The 19765-nt window shown below is 49.0% G+C and overlaps 1 protein-coding gene across 1 annotated transcript in view; it reads left to right on the top strand.

The window, feature by feature from the left end:
• sli (slit guidance ligand) overlaps positions 1 to 19765 on the top strand; it is a 408240-nt gene that overhangs the window by 360863 nt on the left and 27612 nt on the right. Inside the window, exon 32 of the mRNA XM_077643187.1 lies at positions 12317 to 13053. Coding sequence (XP_077499313.1) covers positions 12317 to 13053 — 737 coding nt within the window. The remainder of the gene's footprint in view (positions 1 to 12316; positions 13054 to 19765) is intronic.

Below are 19765 nucleotides of genomic sequence, written 5' to 3'. Positions count from 1 at the left end.
CTGGCTCTTGCATTGCACGTCGCTATTGGCGTCGGGTCACGGCTTCGTCGCGTATGCGAGTCGCGGGTGGGGCGTGTGGTCGAAGCTCTTCTGGGTGGCGGCGTCGTTTTCAAGGCAGCCTGCGTCATGGTCGTGGTTCTCATTGTGTGCGGCGTCGGTGCAGCGAGTGCCAGTTCTTCATGCGGCGTCGCGGGTGCAGCGTCTTCATGGGGCGTGGTCGGTGGAGGATCTTCGGCGTTTCGCTCTTGAGCAACCTCACCTCCAGAGGTTGCTGCCTTCAGTTTCCCCTACGGGGGCTGGGAGACCTTCCTCGTACCGCGGCTGCGTATCTGCGGCGTGGCGACGCAAAGCGCGAGGTTGACGGCGATGGGGAGCGCGAAAAGCGGTTTGGCGTGTACTCTTCTCGACGCAGGTACTCGTCGATTTCCTGCGGACGTTGCCCGAAGCATGGTCGTGGGGCTTTAATGGAAAATCCTCGAAGACCGATACGTCGGTACGGGCAGTGACGAAGAATATGGCCGGCCTCACCGCAATGGAAGCACAACGGCTGTTGTCGGAAGTCCTCCAGGCGTCGCATTTCCTGGGGCTTGAGCGTCGGTCATAGGCTGGGCGGGCGGGGGCTGGGAGGCGGCGTTGTGGAACAAGTGGCTCATCTCGGGGAGGACGTGGGGTTTGTCGTTGGGGCTGGACAGTCCTTACTGCAGCGGCGTAGGTCATGGCCTGGGGTTCTGTGGCGGTCGGGGTGCCAAGTGCCTGTTGCACTTCTTCCCGTACCACGTCCATCAGAGTCGCTGCTTGTGGCTGTGGGGAGGATGGCAGTAATCGGCGTAGCTCCTCTCGGACGATTTCGCGGATAACTTCCCGCAAGCTGTCGCTGGTGGTGGCCGGCGTGTCCGGACGGATTGCACAGGCAGAGGAAGGACGATTGTACTGCCGAGCTCGGACGTCGAGGGTCTTCTCAATCGTGCAGGCTTCTTGCATGAATTCCTCGACTGTTTTTGGTGGCTGGCGGACGAGGCTTGCAAAGAGTTCTTTTACGCCGCACATTAAAAACTGAACTTTCTTTTCCTCGGTCATCCCGGGGTCGGCGCGGCGAAATAGGCGCTTCATCTCCTCGACGTAACCGCGGACGGCCTCATTCGGAAGCTGGATCCTGGACTCGAGGTGTCCGGCTCTTTCTTTCCTCACGACACTGGTGAATACCTTCAATAGTTCTCTTGAATAGCTCCCATGTCGTAAGGGACGACTCGTAGTTTTCGTACCACGTGCGTGCGGAGTCATCAAATGAGAAGAACACGTGTCCATTTTTTGCCGCATCATCCCACTTGTTGAATGACGCCACGCGCTCAAATTCATCCAACCATTCTTCTGGGTCTTCGCCTAGGGATCCATTAAAAGTTGGCGGCACCCGCGGCTGCTGCAGTATGATCGGTGTCGACATCTTCGGCGAGGTTGCTGTGCTCGTAGCCGCGTATTTTCGCTGTCTTGTGCGGTCCGGCAGTTTCCCGAACTCAGGCTCCTCTCCCTGGAGACGTCGGCTGGTTCGCTGAGCTGCTGGCTCGTCCTCGGGTGCGAAGCGCTCAGGGCTGGCTTCACGACTTGAAGGGGGCGTCCGGAACATGGAAGGCTACCCCGCACCTCCACCAGATGTCACGTAGTGGTGACGGCAGTCGTAGCAGCGATGAAGACGGACGAAAGGGTCTTCTAAAAGAACTGTTTATTGGGCTGACTTGCACCCAAAATAGACTGAATCACTCGGCGGCGGCGAAGCGACGAGCGTGCTCGGCGGTCGTCGAACAGAATGCCGGCCACTGTCGGCCGTGCTCAATTTAAAGCTGATAGCGAACTTTCGAGATAAAGAGCGCAAAGTTACTAGAACATTCCGGAACAACGTAGAATCAGCTCTGCCTGGCTGCGATCAATCGAGATAAATCTAGTCGCGTCTTGCGTCGCAAACAAAGCGATAAAGTGATGTGGCGGCAGATTTGAAAAACGAACACACTGCAAATATTCGCGGCATTACTCCCCTCTCAAAGAAGCATCGACCCGATGCATTAAAACAAATAATGCGACTAGTAAGGAAAAAACGGATCGCTAATTGCGCGGTACGCACCGCGCGCATTGAGCGGCACAGAAGAATCATGGCACAGAAGAATACTGCTGCAAACTTCATGCGCAAAACGGGCTCAACAAAGAAATTAAAGTGGACGTTGACGCATTTAAGAACGTGCAAGAAGTTACGGATCACTAACAATAGACGTTTTTAGCATACCGCCGACGTACTAGCATAGATGTGTACCGGTACCTCACGGCGTACCGTTACAAAGCGTGAGCTGGCGTGAAACGACCGTCAGCATATTGCGCTAGCCGCGACGAGCCGCTGGCGCCATCTGGTAGCGTGGCCTCTGACATTTCCAGCCTGAACCCACTTATAACGAACCTGATGGTCACGCGGATTCCGATCATTATGTAAATCCGATGTTCATATCGAACAAGAAATACCAAGTCCGGCAAAATTGGCGTTTATTTCGTAAAAACTGCGTCATGAAGCGGACCCTGCCGCGGCACTTTCAGGCTCTCTAGGGCGGTCTAGTCCTAGCCGTATAAAAGCTTCTTCTCTGTCCTTGCAGCAGGGGTGCGCTGTCCGAACCGGTTTCGTGAAGGGATTCCTGGGATTCTCCGTCGTTGATGGGGAAATGACGACTTGCGAAGGCGGGAAGTCAAAAGAAAAGCTTTGGTTTTCTGGGGGTTTAACGTCCCAAAGCGACTCAGGCTATGAGGGACGCCGTAGTGAAGGGCTCCGGAAATTTCGACCACCTGGGGTTCTTTGACGTGCACTGACGTCGCACAGTACACTGGCCTCTAGAATTTCGCCTCCATCGAAGACCGCCGCGGCCGGGATCGAACCTGCGTCTTTCGGGCCAGCAGCCGAGCGCCATAACCACTCAGGCACCGCGGCGGCTAAGTCAAGAGAAAAGGAACTTAGGTATATATACAGGAGATTTACAGCATAATAAACAGAATGGCAAAAGAAAACGAAAATGGGTAACAGGGAAATGTTCCCCCTCGGCATAGCCGAAGATGCAGAGCATCTTAACCTAGCCGAGAACGACGGATTGGGCTCCCGGGCTCGGTTTTAAACCCTCGGGAGTCCCACTCGCATCCAATAGTAGCAAGAACTCAACACGATTGGTGGCTTGCTGCTTGCTACCCCCTCTAACGCTGACCATATTAACACCCTTCCCCAAAGCAGAAAATCGAAAAAGTAATCGAAGTATTTACAAAATGCGATGCACAGAGCGATCTCCGCAAAAGCGATTGGCTCTCCGAATCGCGCCTCCCGCCCTTAAACCTTTATGGCGCATGCCAAACCCTCTCTCAAGGTAAAACAAACATTAACACCTTTCCGCAGGTGTTAATCCGGCGCCTCCCTAGAACAACCAGTTATGACCCTGCGTGCGGTTCCTACCCTTGAGACATTCCAAAGAGTCGGAAAGGTACTGGCATGGTTTCATTGTAGGGAATGTGGCCGATCGGGGGGCATAAAGGCAAAGATGAGCCGTTGACAACCGGCCACATGGTGATGCCTGTCACCGGCCCCCTTCCTACATAGGCAAATATGTGGAAGGAATGGTGTTTTTCTTCCCACCGTCCTGCGCACCTGATGCTGGCTCATCGACCCCTACACCCCTGTTGCCAACGGCCTGCTTTAGGAGGTGCATCCACGACAGCTGGTGGAAGGCCTACCAATTTAATTAGATTCCATGCTGTAGGGGAACGCTCGTGCTTTGTGTTCATCTGCTCGCTCCGTACGAACGAAGCCATATGCGAGCTATGCGAGGCAAAATGCGGGCAATTATGCTTGAGCGGCGCGATGCCACAACAGCGTCATACTGGTACGAATGTAGCGCAGCGCTTGAGAGCTGCGCAAAAAGTTCAGCTGACAGGGCAGGCAGTGCATACCAGGTGTAAGAAATTCAGATCTGCTATTGGGTGATCCTAAGGCGATCCATGCCACTGTCTGGCGCCAACCGTGCGTCTGCTTCCACTTGGGATCATTTGCCCAGCCGGCGCACACGGATGCAGTAGCTGACTTTGTAGGCCATCACCGCGGGCTTGGTTTCGATTCCGCCATTTAATAACTTATTTTGGTCGACATATATGTACATTCGAGGTGGTGTTGAAAGGGCTAGGATCTCCGTGCTTGCTAGGAACGCGGATTTTTCAACTTTGGGGACGAGTTTACGGCGCCTCCTTGTTTGCTGTATAGGGGTGTGCGGCCAAAGTTGTTCGTTTTATCTCAGACGAAGAGCAATTCCCCTAGGGCATATCTTGGCGGTATCATATTGCACTGGTAAGTAGCGTTCGTCTTGTGGGCATGAGATGGCACACAGCTTTGATGCACATACAAATCACATTCACCAAGCTGGGTGCCCAAAACACCTTATCAGAAGTATTTGTGAAAACTTTCTCAAGAAACGCAAGCCAACGATGAAGGGTGGCCAGGGTCAAAAGAACAAAAAAAATGAAAAACAACCGACGCTTGTGATTTCCTATATGCATTGGCTATCGCACAATCTGAATAAAGTGGCTAGTAAGTTTAAAATCAGTGTACTGCTACCTGCTCCGTGCAATCTGTCGCGGGTTGCACCTTGAACAGAGAAATACCTGGTAGACGCAATGCAAAAATAATCGCCGAATTCTCGCCACCGAGTGCACAGCTGATGTTGTGTACGTGGTGCCTCTAAGCTGCGGCCACGAATATATCGGCCAAACTGTTCAGTGCTTCAGCGAAAGAGTGAGGCAGCGGAAGATTACGATAAGACATTACCACTTTCTGCAAAAGATGAAAATGTTGTCCGTGTTTTCAGAACACAAGACTCATTGCGAGGTCCGTAAGTAGATTGTGAAATAATTGAAGCATGTTTACATCAAGCATAGGGGACCTATCTGTGTGAGTAAACCGTCTGTGTCACTGTTAGAAGAGATTAGGTTTCTTAGCAGATCATTGCCAACGTTGTAATCCTAGCTGTTATCGTTTAGGTAGGTATTTCTTTTGGTAAGTCATTTTTTTTATCCTTTTTGATTGTATCTATGGCTCATGTGGTTATATAGCAGCTTTTTCGAAGAGTAAACTCAGTTTGAAGTTCGGGTCAGTCCTGTCTTGTTTGTGTTTGTCTCAGTCTTTTCACGCCAGTGCGCTTTTTCGCAAAGTGTCATGCTGCAACCAACTAGCTCAAACGTCCTGCGTGTCTGTAGATATATATTTCTTTCACGCGAATCCGACTGGCCGACCGATTAGGCTCAGCCTGAGTCGAAAGATCGAAGGTTGCGTTTAATTTTGGGGCAAAAATTAATCGCTGGTATAATTAACACGCGCGCATTTCCGCGCGCAAACAGCACATCGCATCTGGCAGAATAGGCAGTTTTAGCATAGCCGGACAACTGTCCAGTAGATACGGCAACGCGTTGACGTACGTTGCTACCGTTGCAAGGCTTGCCTAGCCACATTTGCCGTGCGGTAGCGGTTGCTGTAGTTTATTTATTTATTTATTTATTTATTTATTGCAAGTACCTACAGCGCCCATGAGGCATTATTGTAGGGGGGATATAGCTACATACAATAACACATCAAAGAAGGTATTGGGAAACATGTCAGCAAGGTAACAACAATACTATAAGTAGACTAAAAAAACGCGACATAGATCGGCACAGCGCTGCTAAAACGTACGAGACCTGGAAGAAATACATCAGATCACCATTTCAACAGCACTTTGGAAATAAGGTGCACAAACCACATCATTTGGAAGCTTATTCCAGTCCAGACTTGTGTTACGGAAAAACGAATACTTAAATACATTAATGTAGCATTGATAACTCTTAATCTTTTTCGTGTTGTCTAGTCTCTCTGAAATGTAAGATGGCTGCTTTAAATAAGAGTTTTTATTAATACCGGTACAATCATTGTAAATGCTATGCAAGAACTTCAGCCTGCAAATTTTTTTTCTGGTTGCCAGTCTTCCACCCAATACGGTCGCGAAGTTCTGAGCTCTTTATATGAAAATTATAATTCCCAGTCAAAAACCTTGCAGCACGTTTCTGTACCCTTTCTAACTTGTCAGTAAGTGTACCCGTGAAAGGGTCCCATGCTACACAAGCGCATTCTAATACTGGCCTGACATTTGTTAAATATAACGTTTCTTTTAGTACCTGGGGAGAGCTTTTGAAATTCCGTTGGAAAAAATACAGAAGACGAGAAGCTTTGGCAATTATCATGTCAACGTGGGCTGTCCTATCTAGGGATGCTGTTAGTATAACACCAAGATACTTAACCTTATCTATAGTTTGGCTAGTGTCATGGTTTAAGAGGTATGATCCTAAAAAATTCTTTTTTTGTTTGCAAATTGCACATGGAAACACTTAGGTACATTCAGTGCCATGCCCCACTTCAAGCACCAGTCACAAATTTTGTAAAGGTCAGCCTTTAAGATGCACAAATCATCAAGTCACGTGACTGGGGAATACAAAACGCAATCGTCCGCATACAGTCTAACGGTGGATCTGAGGCCGACAGGTATGTCATTGATGAATATGAGGAACAGTAACGGTCCGAGCACAGAAACCTGTGGCACTCCAGATAAAACATCCACAGGCGATGATGACGCACCATTTATTACCACCTGCTGCTGGCGTGCGCGTAAATAATCTTTCAGCCAACCGAACAGGTAGTCAGGAAGGCCAAGGCATGATATTTTTTGGAGAAGGTGGTGCGGCACAACATCAAAAGCCTTCTTAAAAGCTAGAAAAATGGCGTCTATCTGAAAACAGTTGTTTATCCCGGATGCAATGTCATGAATGGACTCAGCTGCGTTGCACATGACAGCCCTGATCGGAAGCCGTGCTGCGCTGATGTGAAAAAACTGTTATCTTGAAGGTGTTTTACAAGTCCGGAATAGATTATGTGCTCCAGAGTTTTGCAGCAAACAGACGTCAAAGAAAGGGGGCGGTAATTGAAGACCTGGCTGTGATCACCTTTTTTGTGAACTGGCGTCACATTGGCTATTCTGCAGTCATTAGGTAATTTCGCGGTCTGTAGTGACTTGTTGAATAAAGTAACCAAAAACGGACTAATACTTTACCGTACGGTGGGGCTGAAACTCTCTGTTGTCTTTGGTGAGCACTGGCGAGAAACAGCTTGTGGAAAACGCCCGCTCCGCACAGGCAGTTCTCTTGTGAAGTCCATTTGTGAAAATCTCGCGCGCAGCTAGTGTGGCCGACGGCGAAAACTGGCTGCGAGGCGATATCCGCCCATTCACTTCAGGCCACGCTGCTGCGCAGGATTGGCGGAAAGGTTTTTAAGCGCATGCGCGAGGAACAGTGACGTCACAAAGGTGAATAAAAAAAAAGTCCTGTGTTGAAGCTGGGAATCGAACCAGGGCCTTTGGCGTTTAAGACGGAGACGCCAGCACTCCGCCACGACGGCTCGAAGTTTATCCGCGAATAAAGGCGCAAAATAAATGATCGCAACGTATCCGACGTAAGGAAGTTTCAAGTGGAGAGAGTCGAGCATGCTCTAAAGAACGGAGGTAGCCTAAAAGCGGTGAAGAGGAAATTAGGCATAGGGAAAATCCAGATGTATGCGTTAAGAGACTAGGAGGGCAATGTCATTAGCAATATGGATAAGATAGTTAAAGTAGCCGAAGTAGCCGAATGGAGTGGAGCGCATATGGCAGGTTCTCTCAGATCGTGAATAGCAGGTTACCAATATCCCTCAAGAGAAAAATATACAACAGCCGTATCTTACCGGTACTCACCAATGGGGCAGAAACGTGGAAGCTAACGAAAAGGGTTCAGCTTAAGTTAAGGACAGCACAGGGAGCCATGGAAAGGAAAATGATAGGTGTGACGTTAAGAGACCGGAAGCGGGCAGAGTGGGTGAGGGAACAAACGCGTGTTGATGACATCCTAGTCGAAATCAAGAGGAAGAAATGGGCTTGGGCAGGGCATGTACTGCGAACGCAAGATAACCGCTGGTCCTTAAGGGTAACGGAGTGGATTCCAAGAGAAGGCAAGCGTAGCAGGGGCGGCAGAAGGTTAGGTGGGCGGATGAGATTAGGAAGTTTGCAGGCATTGGTTGGGCGCAGCTGGCAAAGGACAGGGTTAATTGGAGAGACATGGGAGAGGCCTTTGCCCTGCAGTGGGTGTAGTCAGGCTGATGATGATGATGATGATGAGTGAATGCGCGCCTTTCATATATTAACTCTTCCAAACCAGATGTCGCCGTGCTTAGGCTACGTATATCCTGGCCTAGCAGGGCTAGGCCATCATCAATTTTTTTTTCGATGATCTGCTTCATCTCAATTCGAAGACACTCGTGATCGATACGTACAGCTCGGGCGATATCTATAGTGGTAGTGACGAACGTGCTCCTACACAGAATATCGCATCACTAAGCACGGTTACGTTGAGGTGCGATAAGACAATTTATTGCCCGCTATGAAATACCACGCAGATTTTTCTGTTTAAGGCCGGTAGTGTGGGGGCATAGGGAAAGACAAAAAGCGTTGAAAACGTGCGTCGCTCCACTTTGCATCTGTCCCGCGAGATTCACGCTTGAAGGCAATTTCACGTGCAGGCGACTGAGTGATGCGGCGAGGTGAAAACTTCACGTCTTGTTGGAACCTCAATGCTCTTCGCACTTGAGGTGATCGAAAGTTTTTTTTTTTTTTGCGTTCCGCGGCAGAAGTCGCGAGCGTTTAAGACAGGATAGTGCAGGGCTCGTGTGGCGGATTTTTTCTGGCTTTTTTTCGGATACGTGCGTCGCCAATCATGTTGTGCGCGGAAAATTTCTGACGCTCTTGTATTAGGTTCACAATCAAGATCGCGGCTGCGCGGCGCGTTGTTGCGTGCGGGCTTCTGGTCTTTGCCTCTTCATTACAACCGAGCACCACGTCTGGGACGTTAATAAATCCGAATCTATAGGTGCTATTGCTGTATGCACATTTTACTGCCGCATCGATCTCATTCATACTCTGTAGATGTTCGGTAACAATGGGCATGGAGTTGCTACGTTTTAACTTTGCCATTCGTTACAATTGTGCAACATGGTGACCCTGGCGCTCCGCCATTTGTTAAAAATATAAAGTGCTGTACATCGTGTAGGGTTAGTGCGATGCTTCTGACTGGCCTGACGATACGGAGTCTTATTGCTTTCGACTGAGGAAAGAAAACGTGACAGGTTCTAATGGGGAGCAGACTTGATAGGGCATAAAGAAAAGTGGAGGTCCACACATCACCACATTGGAGACTGCAAGTTATGCAGTGTGTACATGCTCTTCAAATAAAAAGTGTGACATTTTTCCGCAAAGGCGACTGTTAAATTATACACCATAAAACAGAATTGAAGACATCTCTGGTGCAACTCTGTGCCAATAATGACTTATAATGGTGTAGCACATGTTCACATCGCACTAAAACTTTTCAGCATTGTTTGCCGACTTAGGAGATTTGAAACTAAAATCTACATACTGCAGGGTACTTGTAAATCAACGTTCTATTTCTCCAAAGTTCTCTAAATATTGCTCCAAATTGGATGTTACCGGTAGCTTCACTGCGGTCTAGAGAGGGCTAAAAAATATAACAGTGCCTTGTCCGCACCGCCTAAGCCGCGACAGCCAGCAGTAGCAAAGCGGCTGAGGGAAGAAATTTGCTCTTGTCGCAGTCATCACTTGTACTATCAACTCGACATTGGCCAACGATCTTCAAAAATGATTCACTGTATCCCTTAGATTGTTATGAAGGCGAAGAAATAATCCCATTTTTCTGATGCCAGCGGCTGGCACCCAGGTCAGCCCGAGAATTGCGCCCCTGCATCACCATGAGGCCGGTGCTGGGCACGCATGCGACGTAGGCGGTGATCTGTCGGCCGCACACGTTCCCTGAGCCCCTCTCTCGCGAGGACTCTCAAATGATTTGCCAGTGTCGTGGGCACATTTCTGTCAGGCCATGTCTGCAGAGTTTTTGCATTTCTACAAAACATGGTATGTGTCTGTTTTAGAAAGTGTGCTCTTATTGCCTCATATGTCGAAATTTGGACAACTGTTCTGCAGTGCACTGTGAGCTCAGTAAGCTGTTAATTCGATCACGATTGGAGCCGCCCGTTTGTACTCTCATTGAGCGGTTGATTCGCTAGACTGTTGGTGGAAAAGTTTTTGACATGGACATTAAGAGTACCACTCATGGCATACCTGAGAAAGTATTAGTCACGTCGTAAAGCATGCCTTGGCTACTAACATACAAAATATTGTTCAAGAATTGGTAGGGAATTACACCGCAGCATAAGAGACATGTAAAAATGTAACTGTTCAGTCGCCCAACGATATAGCAAATATGTATAGTTGGAACAGATAAACTTCCTCTCAAAAGGAACAGAGAGATGAGCGAATGGCTACACCCGTTGTTCATTCGCGGCTCCTTTTCATTGGCTTCTCATATAAAACAGGAACACAGAAATAGGTTCAAGGACAGCAGAGTATGAATAGTGCAGTTTCAGGGTGCCCAGCTTTTGTTGTGGTATCTCGAGCTCTTTGCACTGCCAAGCTACATTTTGCTGAAGGTGCCTTATTGGATAGAATTCGAGTTTAGAAACCCCCAAACAGCTTGGTAAATGCACGAGCAAGAGAACCTTCACAAACACTAATATATATATATATATATATATATATATATATTCGGAGGTCGGGGGTTCGGATCCCACCGGCGGCGTGGTTGTTTTTCTGCTGCTTTATAAGTAATTTTCTTTAAGCGATTTATTAATCTAAGTAATACTATCCCACTGATAAGCACAACACATTAAAAAAAATAACGTTCCCCTGTGCACCTTGGTTTCGGTGACTGTTGGCTCCCTTCACACACACACACACACACACACACACACACACACACACACACACACACACACACACACACACACACACACACACACACACACACACACACACACACACACACACACACACACACACACACACACACACACACACACACACACACACACACACACACACACACACACACACACACACACACACACACACACACACACACACACACACACACACACACACACACACACACACACACACACACACACACACACACACACACACACACACACACACACACACATATATATATATATATATATATATATATATATATATATATAATCTTTTTATTAGACAAAAGATAAAACGCAGGTAAAGTAAGAGCTGAATAATTTTAGGACATATGAACATCTGAAGAATTTGAGAAGGCACCCTTGTCGTACATATTACTATGATTTACTGGACGGATCCGACCAAGTCATTTTGGGGTACGGAATGATAAAAATTCTTTACGTCTTTGGAGCATGCCATGAAAACACCAGATTTTTACTTAAAAACGTAGTGAATTGGTCGAAGTGCAGAAAAACGCGTTGTCAGTGTATTGTGCCAACTCCTTAAAACCATGTTTGGTTATGTTCCGTTTTTTGAGGCTCCTATTCCGAGCCGGCAGCCACTAAGGTGGGTTCTCTATACAAAACTCTGAGATTGTCTGTGATGCATCACCGCGAACACGGTGAATCTATGCCTTGCAGTATAGCTTTGTGGTGGTTGACTTTGTTTTCGAGACCAAAAGACAGTCAGTCATTGGAATAGTTATGTGCGGCGGCAAAGGCATAAGCCCTCTGAATTAATTGATGGACCGATCTTATTAAAGTGTCCATCATTATCTTGAGCCATCCAGGATCATTCGTGTGGCCCGCAAGGCAGAGTGTTGCTACTATTGCAAAGTAACCACATTTTCTGCACAAACAAGTTATAATTTCAGTAAAAGCCGGTCAAAATAGGCATAGCTAACTTGGCCTTGACTAAAGCCCATAACACATCTCGGATTCATGCTTTCTTGACCAGTTTTAGTGCGCTGTTCAGGTGCTTTGTTTTCTTACACAGAGATACTTACTGTACCAGTTTGGGTTTGTAGCTTAGCTTGTGCTCAACGATCTGTCAGTGGTGTCAGTGACCTTTCAGTGGTGTCAGTGAGAAAAGGGAGAAGAAAAAGAATGAAGTTGACTATGGTAATCTACATGCATGATTGCTTCCACCACTTGCAGTGGTCTCTTGTGGACGGTTTGTGCCTGACGTGTCCTCGCAGTGAGAGACAGTGGCTGGTCATCCCGCGTAGTTGACTTTCTGTTGTTTCTTCTGATGTCTTTCTGGCATCTCTGCTTTTCTGAGACTTATAAGTGCTCAGAGGTGTGTGCATATTGACGCAGGTGCGCCTGCGTCCTGGGCTTCGAGGGGTCCAACTGCAGCGTCAACGTGGACGACTGCGCCGAGCAGCCGTGCCTGAACGGCGCCACTTGCGTGGATGGCGTCAACAGCTACCACTGCGTGTGCCCACGAGGGTTCGGCGGCGCGCACTGCGAGCTGGCGCCCATGGTGGCTATGCTGTACCCGCGCACCAGCCCCTGCCAACAGCACGACTGCAAGCACGGCGTCTGCTTCCAGCCCGGGGGCGCCGACTACGTCTGCAAGTGCAGCCCGGGGTTCAGCGGCCGCCGCTGCGAGCTGCTCTCGAGCGTCAGCTTCCGCGAGGACTCGTTCCTGGAGTTCGAGCCCCTGCAAACGCGGCCGCGGGCCAACATCACGCTGAAGTTGGCGACGCGTCGCGAGTTTGGCGTCATTGCCTACACCGCCGAGGGCCAACACCTAGCCGTCGAGCTGTTCAAGGGGCGCGTGCGCGTGAGCTACGACGCGGGAAACTACCCGGTCTCGACCATGTTCAGCTTCGAGACGCTGCCAGACGGCGAATACCACTCGCTGGTGCTGGTCGTCGACAAGAAGAACGTCACGATGACAGTGGACGGGGGCCCTGCCCGCTCCGTGGTCAACGAGGGGCCCCGCGAATACCTGGAGCTTCGCTCGCCGCTTTACGTGGGCGGGCTGCCCACCGACGTTGCGTCCGATGCACTGCGCAAGTGGCACCTGCGCAACGCCTCCAGCTTCCTCGGTGAGTCATTTTATTGCTCTCTGGTGACTTACGCTTGAAAGCCCGGAGCGAGAGCCTGAAGCTGAAATCTGAAGCCTTGTGCAAGGCGTTGCTTGTTTAGTTTAGTACTGTGACCGCTCAAAGCGGCAGCACCTTTAACGGGTTACTCGAGGATGCATAGCGTGGATTTGCATTGTCACAATGTTAAACTGTTGCAGCTAATGAGCCAATTTTCGACTTGAACTGCGGAGAGGTTTCGAGGGATACAAGAGGGGAAACAACCTCGATTTTTTACACTGGAGGAGACAAAAATGCAGGGCCGCAGCTTACTGTCCCAAAAGAATGCTGTTTCCGCGAAAGGCGAATGATAGACAAGCAGCGCACTTGTCCACCAGTAAAGTGGCTTTTTCAAAGGGCTCTAATGACTTGAAAGGTTGTAGGGCATGTTCAAAAATACTTCATCCTGTAACTCGGTTACTCGGTAGTAACTCGGATAAGCACGAGTAAGTTCGTCACGGCGCCAGTAGGTCATGATGCCTTTAGGCCATGACATAAATAAAGTTGTTCCTCCTCCTCCTCATCCTGTAATTTGATACAGCATAGTTCTGATGTCATCCTTTTTCCCGTGCTTCAAAAACAATAGGAAATAGAAATCAAAATAACATAATTCGGCAATGTTTTCATAGATTACTGCATTCCTGAATTTGTGTTCATTGAACCAAACCTACTTGTTTCCTGTGTGAGCAAGCACATTAAGCCTCCGATAGCAGCTGGCTCCGCAGCATGAGGCGGAATTTTTGGACGACGTGTCTGCTGATAGTGTTTTCTGGATCCTCAACCGTTCCAGGTGCACCGCTCGTTATTTGGGCTTCGCGAGAGGACTTTGCATGTTCGTTGGTACTAGAGGGCTGTTGCGACCAATCGCTTTAAATCGTAGTCTCGTCTTCTAAACCTCGGGACTATGCCGGCGAAAAGCGGCTTTTTGGCGCCCTGCATGCAAAGGCTCGCCTCTCTCTTCGCTACCACTACGAGTGCGTCGAAAGAGGCGCGCGGTGAACTCGCATCAGGTGCGCGGTGGATAACGAAAAAGGCTGGCATAATGACTTGCCGCAACATGAACGTTTTCCCAGCAGCTCCACCACATGTCACGCTGCTGCAACAGCAAAGCAGGCACTGCTCACGCTCCTTATTGGGCGACCTTGAACCTACGGAGCATTGAAAATAACATCTCCGCTGGCTCAAAATGCTGGTAATTCCTGGCCGCGCCTAATTTAAAGATGAGATGGTTAGACACAAGACCGACGACACTGTGCAATACCGCAGGAATTGCTGCGCGTGATTATGATTGCTACGGAGCACTCCCACCATGCATCGCGTTGCAAACAGAGACTGATAAGGCATGTTTAGGCGTCTATAAACAAAGCATCTGAAAAACAAATATAAAAAAGGTGACGACGTCGATAGGCGTCGTTTGGCTTAGCAATATTTCTGTTCGTAAACGAACCCGGCAGATAACGATTGAGGCTGGCCAAAATTCTCCTGGAGGAAGAACTTCCAGAATCGTCGGCACGATGCTTCAAGTGGTGCCAGTGCAGATACAACAGCAGTTGTGAACCCTATTTCTCCAGCGTGTACTGCCGCATTAAGCGTCGAGTGAGTATCTGAAGGAGCTACGCACGCAACCTGAGAGAAGCCACAGACGCTGCTGGAAGCTTCCACTGCGCAAATTACTACTGTGAATAAAATACATGTTATAACCGGGATCCAGTTCCTGGTTTCGCATAGAGCGCGAACATCTCTGCCTATCATGTGGAAGGCGTAGCTGTAGCCTGACAGGCCACCTACAATCATTCGCTTCAGAGTAAACTTTTTGTTTCCAGTGGTCCGAATAATACGAGTTGGATACGGCAGTGATAAGGCCTCCGCCGTAATCAGCTGAAATTACACTGCCTAGCCGAGCGTGCAAGACGTTATGGGGTTACATTAGTAGTAGAGTTTTCTATACGGTAACATAGGGTGCATTTGACACAGAAGCGAAACAGCCTTCTTTCCCTAAGCAGTCCTCAAACAAAAACGACGCATCAGAGATTTCTATTTTTATGCAGTACGTGCCTCGCCGGGAGGCCAGTGATACGCGAACTTAATTGTTCTGCACTTTGACACGGGAAGGATATGGGAGTCCACAATGTCGTCAGAGCATGAAGGAGTTTGTCGAAAAGACGGATTCATGTGCGTCTGTGTGCATGTATGCATACACAAGGCGAAACTTTTTGAGTGTCCTTGGAAGATATGTACAGCCGCGGGCAGAATAAAATGGATCAAGACTTCGGATTGAAAACGCGGATAAGCGCCATCTAGTCGCCGGGCAACCTGGTGTCGAGAGGTCAACATGTGCATGCATGTTCCCTCTTGCGTGCAGCCTGCCTAGTCGCTCGCTTCCGCTCAATGCTCTCTTAAATAGTAGCGAGTGGCGGAAGATGGCGCCACAGTACAGACGCCATTAGGATGCCTCAATGCCAGCGCCGCCGTTCCCGGGTGGAGACAACTTAAGCGAATCACAACTGGTCTCTCCAATGTACCGCAAAATGCTCGACTGGTAGATCAGTGTAGCTCTCGCTGCAAAAGGCCGTTCAAAATAAAGCACATTGAAGCGCTCCGAGACAGCATGAACGGCGCCGTTACAAACGTTAGCGCTGCTGGTCCTGTGTGATTCAATGTGGCAGCGCCGCTGAAGTTATCTCCACCCCGGCGCTGGCACTGAGGCACCGTAGACGTCATGGCGTTTGCGCTGCCAAAGACTTGCCACGCGGGCGATCTTGCTCCGCGCCCTGCGCCCGCTGATGCTAACGAGTGCTGCGGCATTGTCGCCGGCCGTTTACAGTTGGTCGACTCGCGAAGACACAGGCATGCGAACGATGTGGCGGCTTGGCTGCGGCGCTAAGGATTAACTGGCGCGCAGCGGTTCGTGTAGGGTAATCACGCAGTTAAATGGTTGCACTTACAGTTGTACTTATACATGCGGCATACTTTCGAGCACTGCTTCCTTAGTAAGCATGCAGCAGATGGAATAGCTCCCGTCTGCTTTCTCAAAAAATGATTCCTATAGTCGACTCGCCTCTCTTCCTTTCCTTGGGGGCGCACAGGGCTCAGCAGCATGCCTCAAGTATAAACAGTCGACTGCGCGCCATCATCCTGCACAGTCCGTTGTGCACAGGCAAGTGGTAGAATCTTAGCCCCGCAGGCGAGCCGCGACATCGTTGGTCTGCCTACGCGGGACATCTTCGCGAGTTGAGAAATTGCATACCGCCGGCGACAATGACGCAGCAATCGTCAGGTGCAGGGCGTTGCAAGATCGCCCGCGCAGCATCTGCCGCAGTACAAACGCCGTTGCGTCTAGGGTGCCTCGATGCCAGCATCGCCGTTCAGGGTGGTGCCATCCTTTGACCACCCCCACGCCACCTCTTTCTAGCTGCGACGCCATTTTGAATCACGGCGGGCGGGCGCAGTTGCTCGATGCAAGCATCTGTGCTTGCATTGCTCGAGGCACAGTGGCTGCGGATGACTCGCAGGTGGTTCTACTTGTTTGAGAGTGTTTGACCGCATGATTGACGAGCTTAATTGTCAAGTACACCGAGCCATCATGACGGGCTGTTGTATGCCAATGCGCTCCCGGTCAACGCTTAAAGGCCTGCGTTGTTTTCGCTTCTCCCGGGACTCGGTGCAGTAATTAGGATCAATTTATAGGTAGCAGTTATTTTTCTAAAAGCTTTACCCATTACCACCCAATTTTGCAGGCTAAATAGGAATTGCACACACAGGCATCGTTAATATTTGCAGTTTTTTTAACTAAACAATTACCGGCCGATTCTTTTTCACAAAGCATGACTTTTCAAAGTCGATCACTTTTATTTCGGTTTTAAAATTATTTCGGTTTTTAATTAATTACTGCACTTGTTTAATGACCTGTAATTCACCCTTTTTATGTAGGTTTATATTTATTAATGAATATAGATGGGTTTGAATAAAATAAACACAATGAAAAAATATATGCAGAAATGGGTTTTACAAACTGAGGAATCGCAGTAGAGCAACCGCTGCGCATGTCTATGGCGCAAGCGAAGTCTGCATATGAGCACACGCAAGAGCACTAGCTCGGTGTTTGTGCGCCTGTGAGAAAAATGAAACGAGTGAAAAACTTGCAGTAATCCTTTACCCGAACGCCAACGAGGGGCAATCAGTTTTCATGGGCCTCAAGAAAGAAAACGCAGGCGGAGTGGCAAGGTTGGTATACGGTCGCATCGTTTTTATATACAAGCGCCCTCCTGTGAACAAATGTAATAGCACCCCTGTGAGCAATAAACAGGCGAGCAACTCGAAGTTGCGCTTTTATAGATTAAAAGCAGACAGACGCCAGCCTTTGCGATCACAACAAACGGAAACAGTCCGCACGACGAAATGGAAACCAACCGCACCGCGCGAGCGGCTGTTTTCAAAGCGCGGGACTTGAAACACCAAAAAGCACGTAGAAAAAGAAAGGAAAACATTTCTTCCTCTTTCACGGAGCTGAAGCACCTGCTGGGCAACGGATCTTTAAAATAATAGCGCGTTTTTCAAACCAGCAGACGGCACACTAATTGTTCAACCTCGACCACTCGGGGCCCTAAAATTACGTCGTACAATTACGTCTTCGACCCTCGGATGTTAAAGTGGCTATTACGAGTAAAAAGATGCGCAGTGTGATACTGGTGAAAGAGGCTGTCCAAGTCAAAGCACTCTGAAGCGCGCAAAGAGCATGAATGGCGCCGTAAAAAACACTTGCATAGCTGATCACGTGAAAAAAACCAGCGAGAAAAGACGCAAGACCAGAGGAAGACACACACAGTTACTTTCGCCGGGCTTTCAACTGAATTTATTAAGGTTCCACCACATATTTATAGCCACTACTTGCGCAGGCGCACATACATGCCGCATTCAACAAAGTCCGGATGTCATTACTAGCCAGATAAAAAAATTCCATTCTTTGTCAGTGAGAATAACAGATGCGTCGCTGATACAAACACGCTCGTTCTTTTTTATTAAAAACGCTTCTAACAGCTCGCGCTCGTGCCTGGACTTCCCGCCGCCGATAATGGTAGCATTGTTCAGCAAAGGTGAGCAATTTTTGCACTCCTTGACATGTATGGCCAGGTTGCTCCCTGAGTCGCTCGTTCAAACATTTTCCCGTCTGCCCAATGTAAATTTTCCCACAATAAGTAGGGATAGAATATACTACCCCACAGCACACTTCGTGAACTTTGTTTGGTGCTTAGTTTTGCAGGCAGGTTCTCGCTTGGAGCCGGAGATACGGACGCAAAGGCTGGAAAACTTCCGGGGGACCGGAAACACCAAATTCACTCCGAATTTTTGGGAAACTTTTTTCAGTTCATGCGCAATTCCATGGTAGTAGGGAATCACATCAAAGTTCCTTGTCCTCTCTGTTGGGTGCTTGGTATTGGCAGCAGGCTTCTTCATTTTCTTGCCCAAGGTTTCAGCGACCGCCAACAGCAAAGAGGAAGGAAACCCATAGGCCTCTAGTCGAACCACCTGTTCGGCAAGACTCTGCTGCATGGCATGCGGGAAACTTTTTCTACGTAGCGTCCACGAGTCGCACCTTGCTGTCCACTACGGATGTCCGGCTGCCACATTCGCTACTCAGCCGCCGCTGTGGTACAGTGGTTATGGTGCTCGCCTGCTGACCTGAAAGACGCGGGTTCGATCACTACCGCGGCGTTGTCGAATTTCGATGGAGGCGAAATGATAGAGACCCAAATATTTTGTGATGCCAGTGCACGTTAAAGAACCCCAGGTGGTCAAAATTATTCGGAGCCCTCTACCACGACGTCCCTCTTTTAGACGTTTCGAGTCACTGCGACGCTAAACGCCATGAGAGAACCCAGACATATGCTGCTACTTTTTATGATGATATATGCCTCCATCAGCTCGCCAGTAAAACTTATGGTAATGCAAAATGCTAGTTTTAGCTAGATGCGTGCGGCATCTCTATTTTGCGCACCCCTGAGAGGAATGTTAACACAACTGATCCAGGTAAAGTCTGCTGCAAGAAAACGGGAGCTCGTTTAGAAACACGCAGACGCAGCGTGCCTGCCATGTCTCATAGTTAACTTTGCAAATAAAGAGACTATGGCTCAGAGAAAAGCAGCAGCGTTACATGGCAAAGCTTCATTCGGGCTCAACCAGCTGACCAAGGAGGCGCAGCTCTTGTAAGAGGGCACCAATAATTGGAACGCCGTGGATTCTTCTGCTATCACCGCAAGGAAACAGCGAAAGGTCTTGAAGAAGGAAACCTATAACGCGCGCCAAGACGAAGCGTTTGTGATGATACAGAACTCAATAACAGCGCTTTCTTACCCATTCTTCACTTAGCAAGCACGCGTGGCGACACTCGGAGGGGCACAGGCAGATTCTCAACAGCAACTTCTCCATCATGTTCTGCACGTATCACAGTTATAGGCCGGCCGTCAGCATGCTCACGATGAGTAGGGCCCAATGTCATCCTGCCAACGTCCACACGGAAGCCTAGGGGCGCAAGAAACCGAAGCAACAGATTACATTTCTCTCTCTTCATCGCGGCCAGAGTTGGTTCTGTAGTTCGGAGGACCGCTAGCGTACTAATCCCTTCGAAAGCATGCAATGCCGCCTAAAGCATCTTCAGGCATGTCGACGGGATCCTCTC

This window comes from Amblyomma americanum, chromosome 1 (genome assembly GCF_052857255.1).
Source record: "Amblyomma americanum isolate KBUSLIRL-KWMA chromosome 1, ASM5285725v1, whole genome shotgun sequence".
Classification (NCBI taxonomy): Eukaryota; Metazoa; Arthropoda; class Arachnida; order Ixodida; family Ixodidae; genus Amblyomma; species Amblyomma americanum.
Note: the sequence above shows the minus strand (reverse complement) of the source record. Positions and strands in the feature narration are given on the sequence as shown.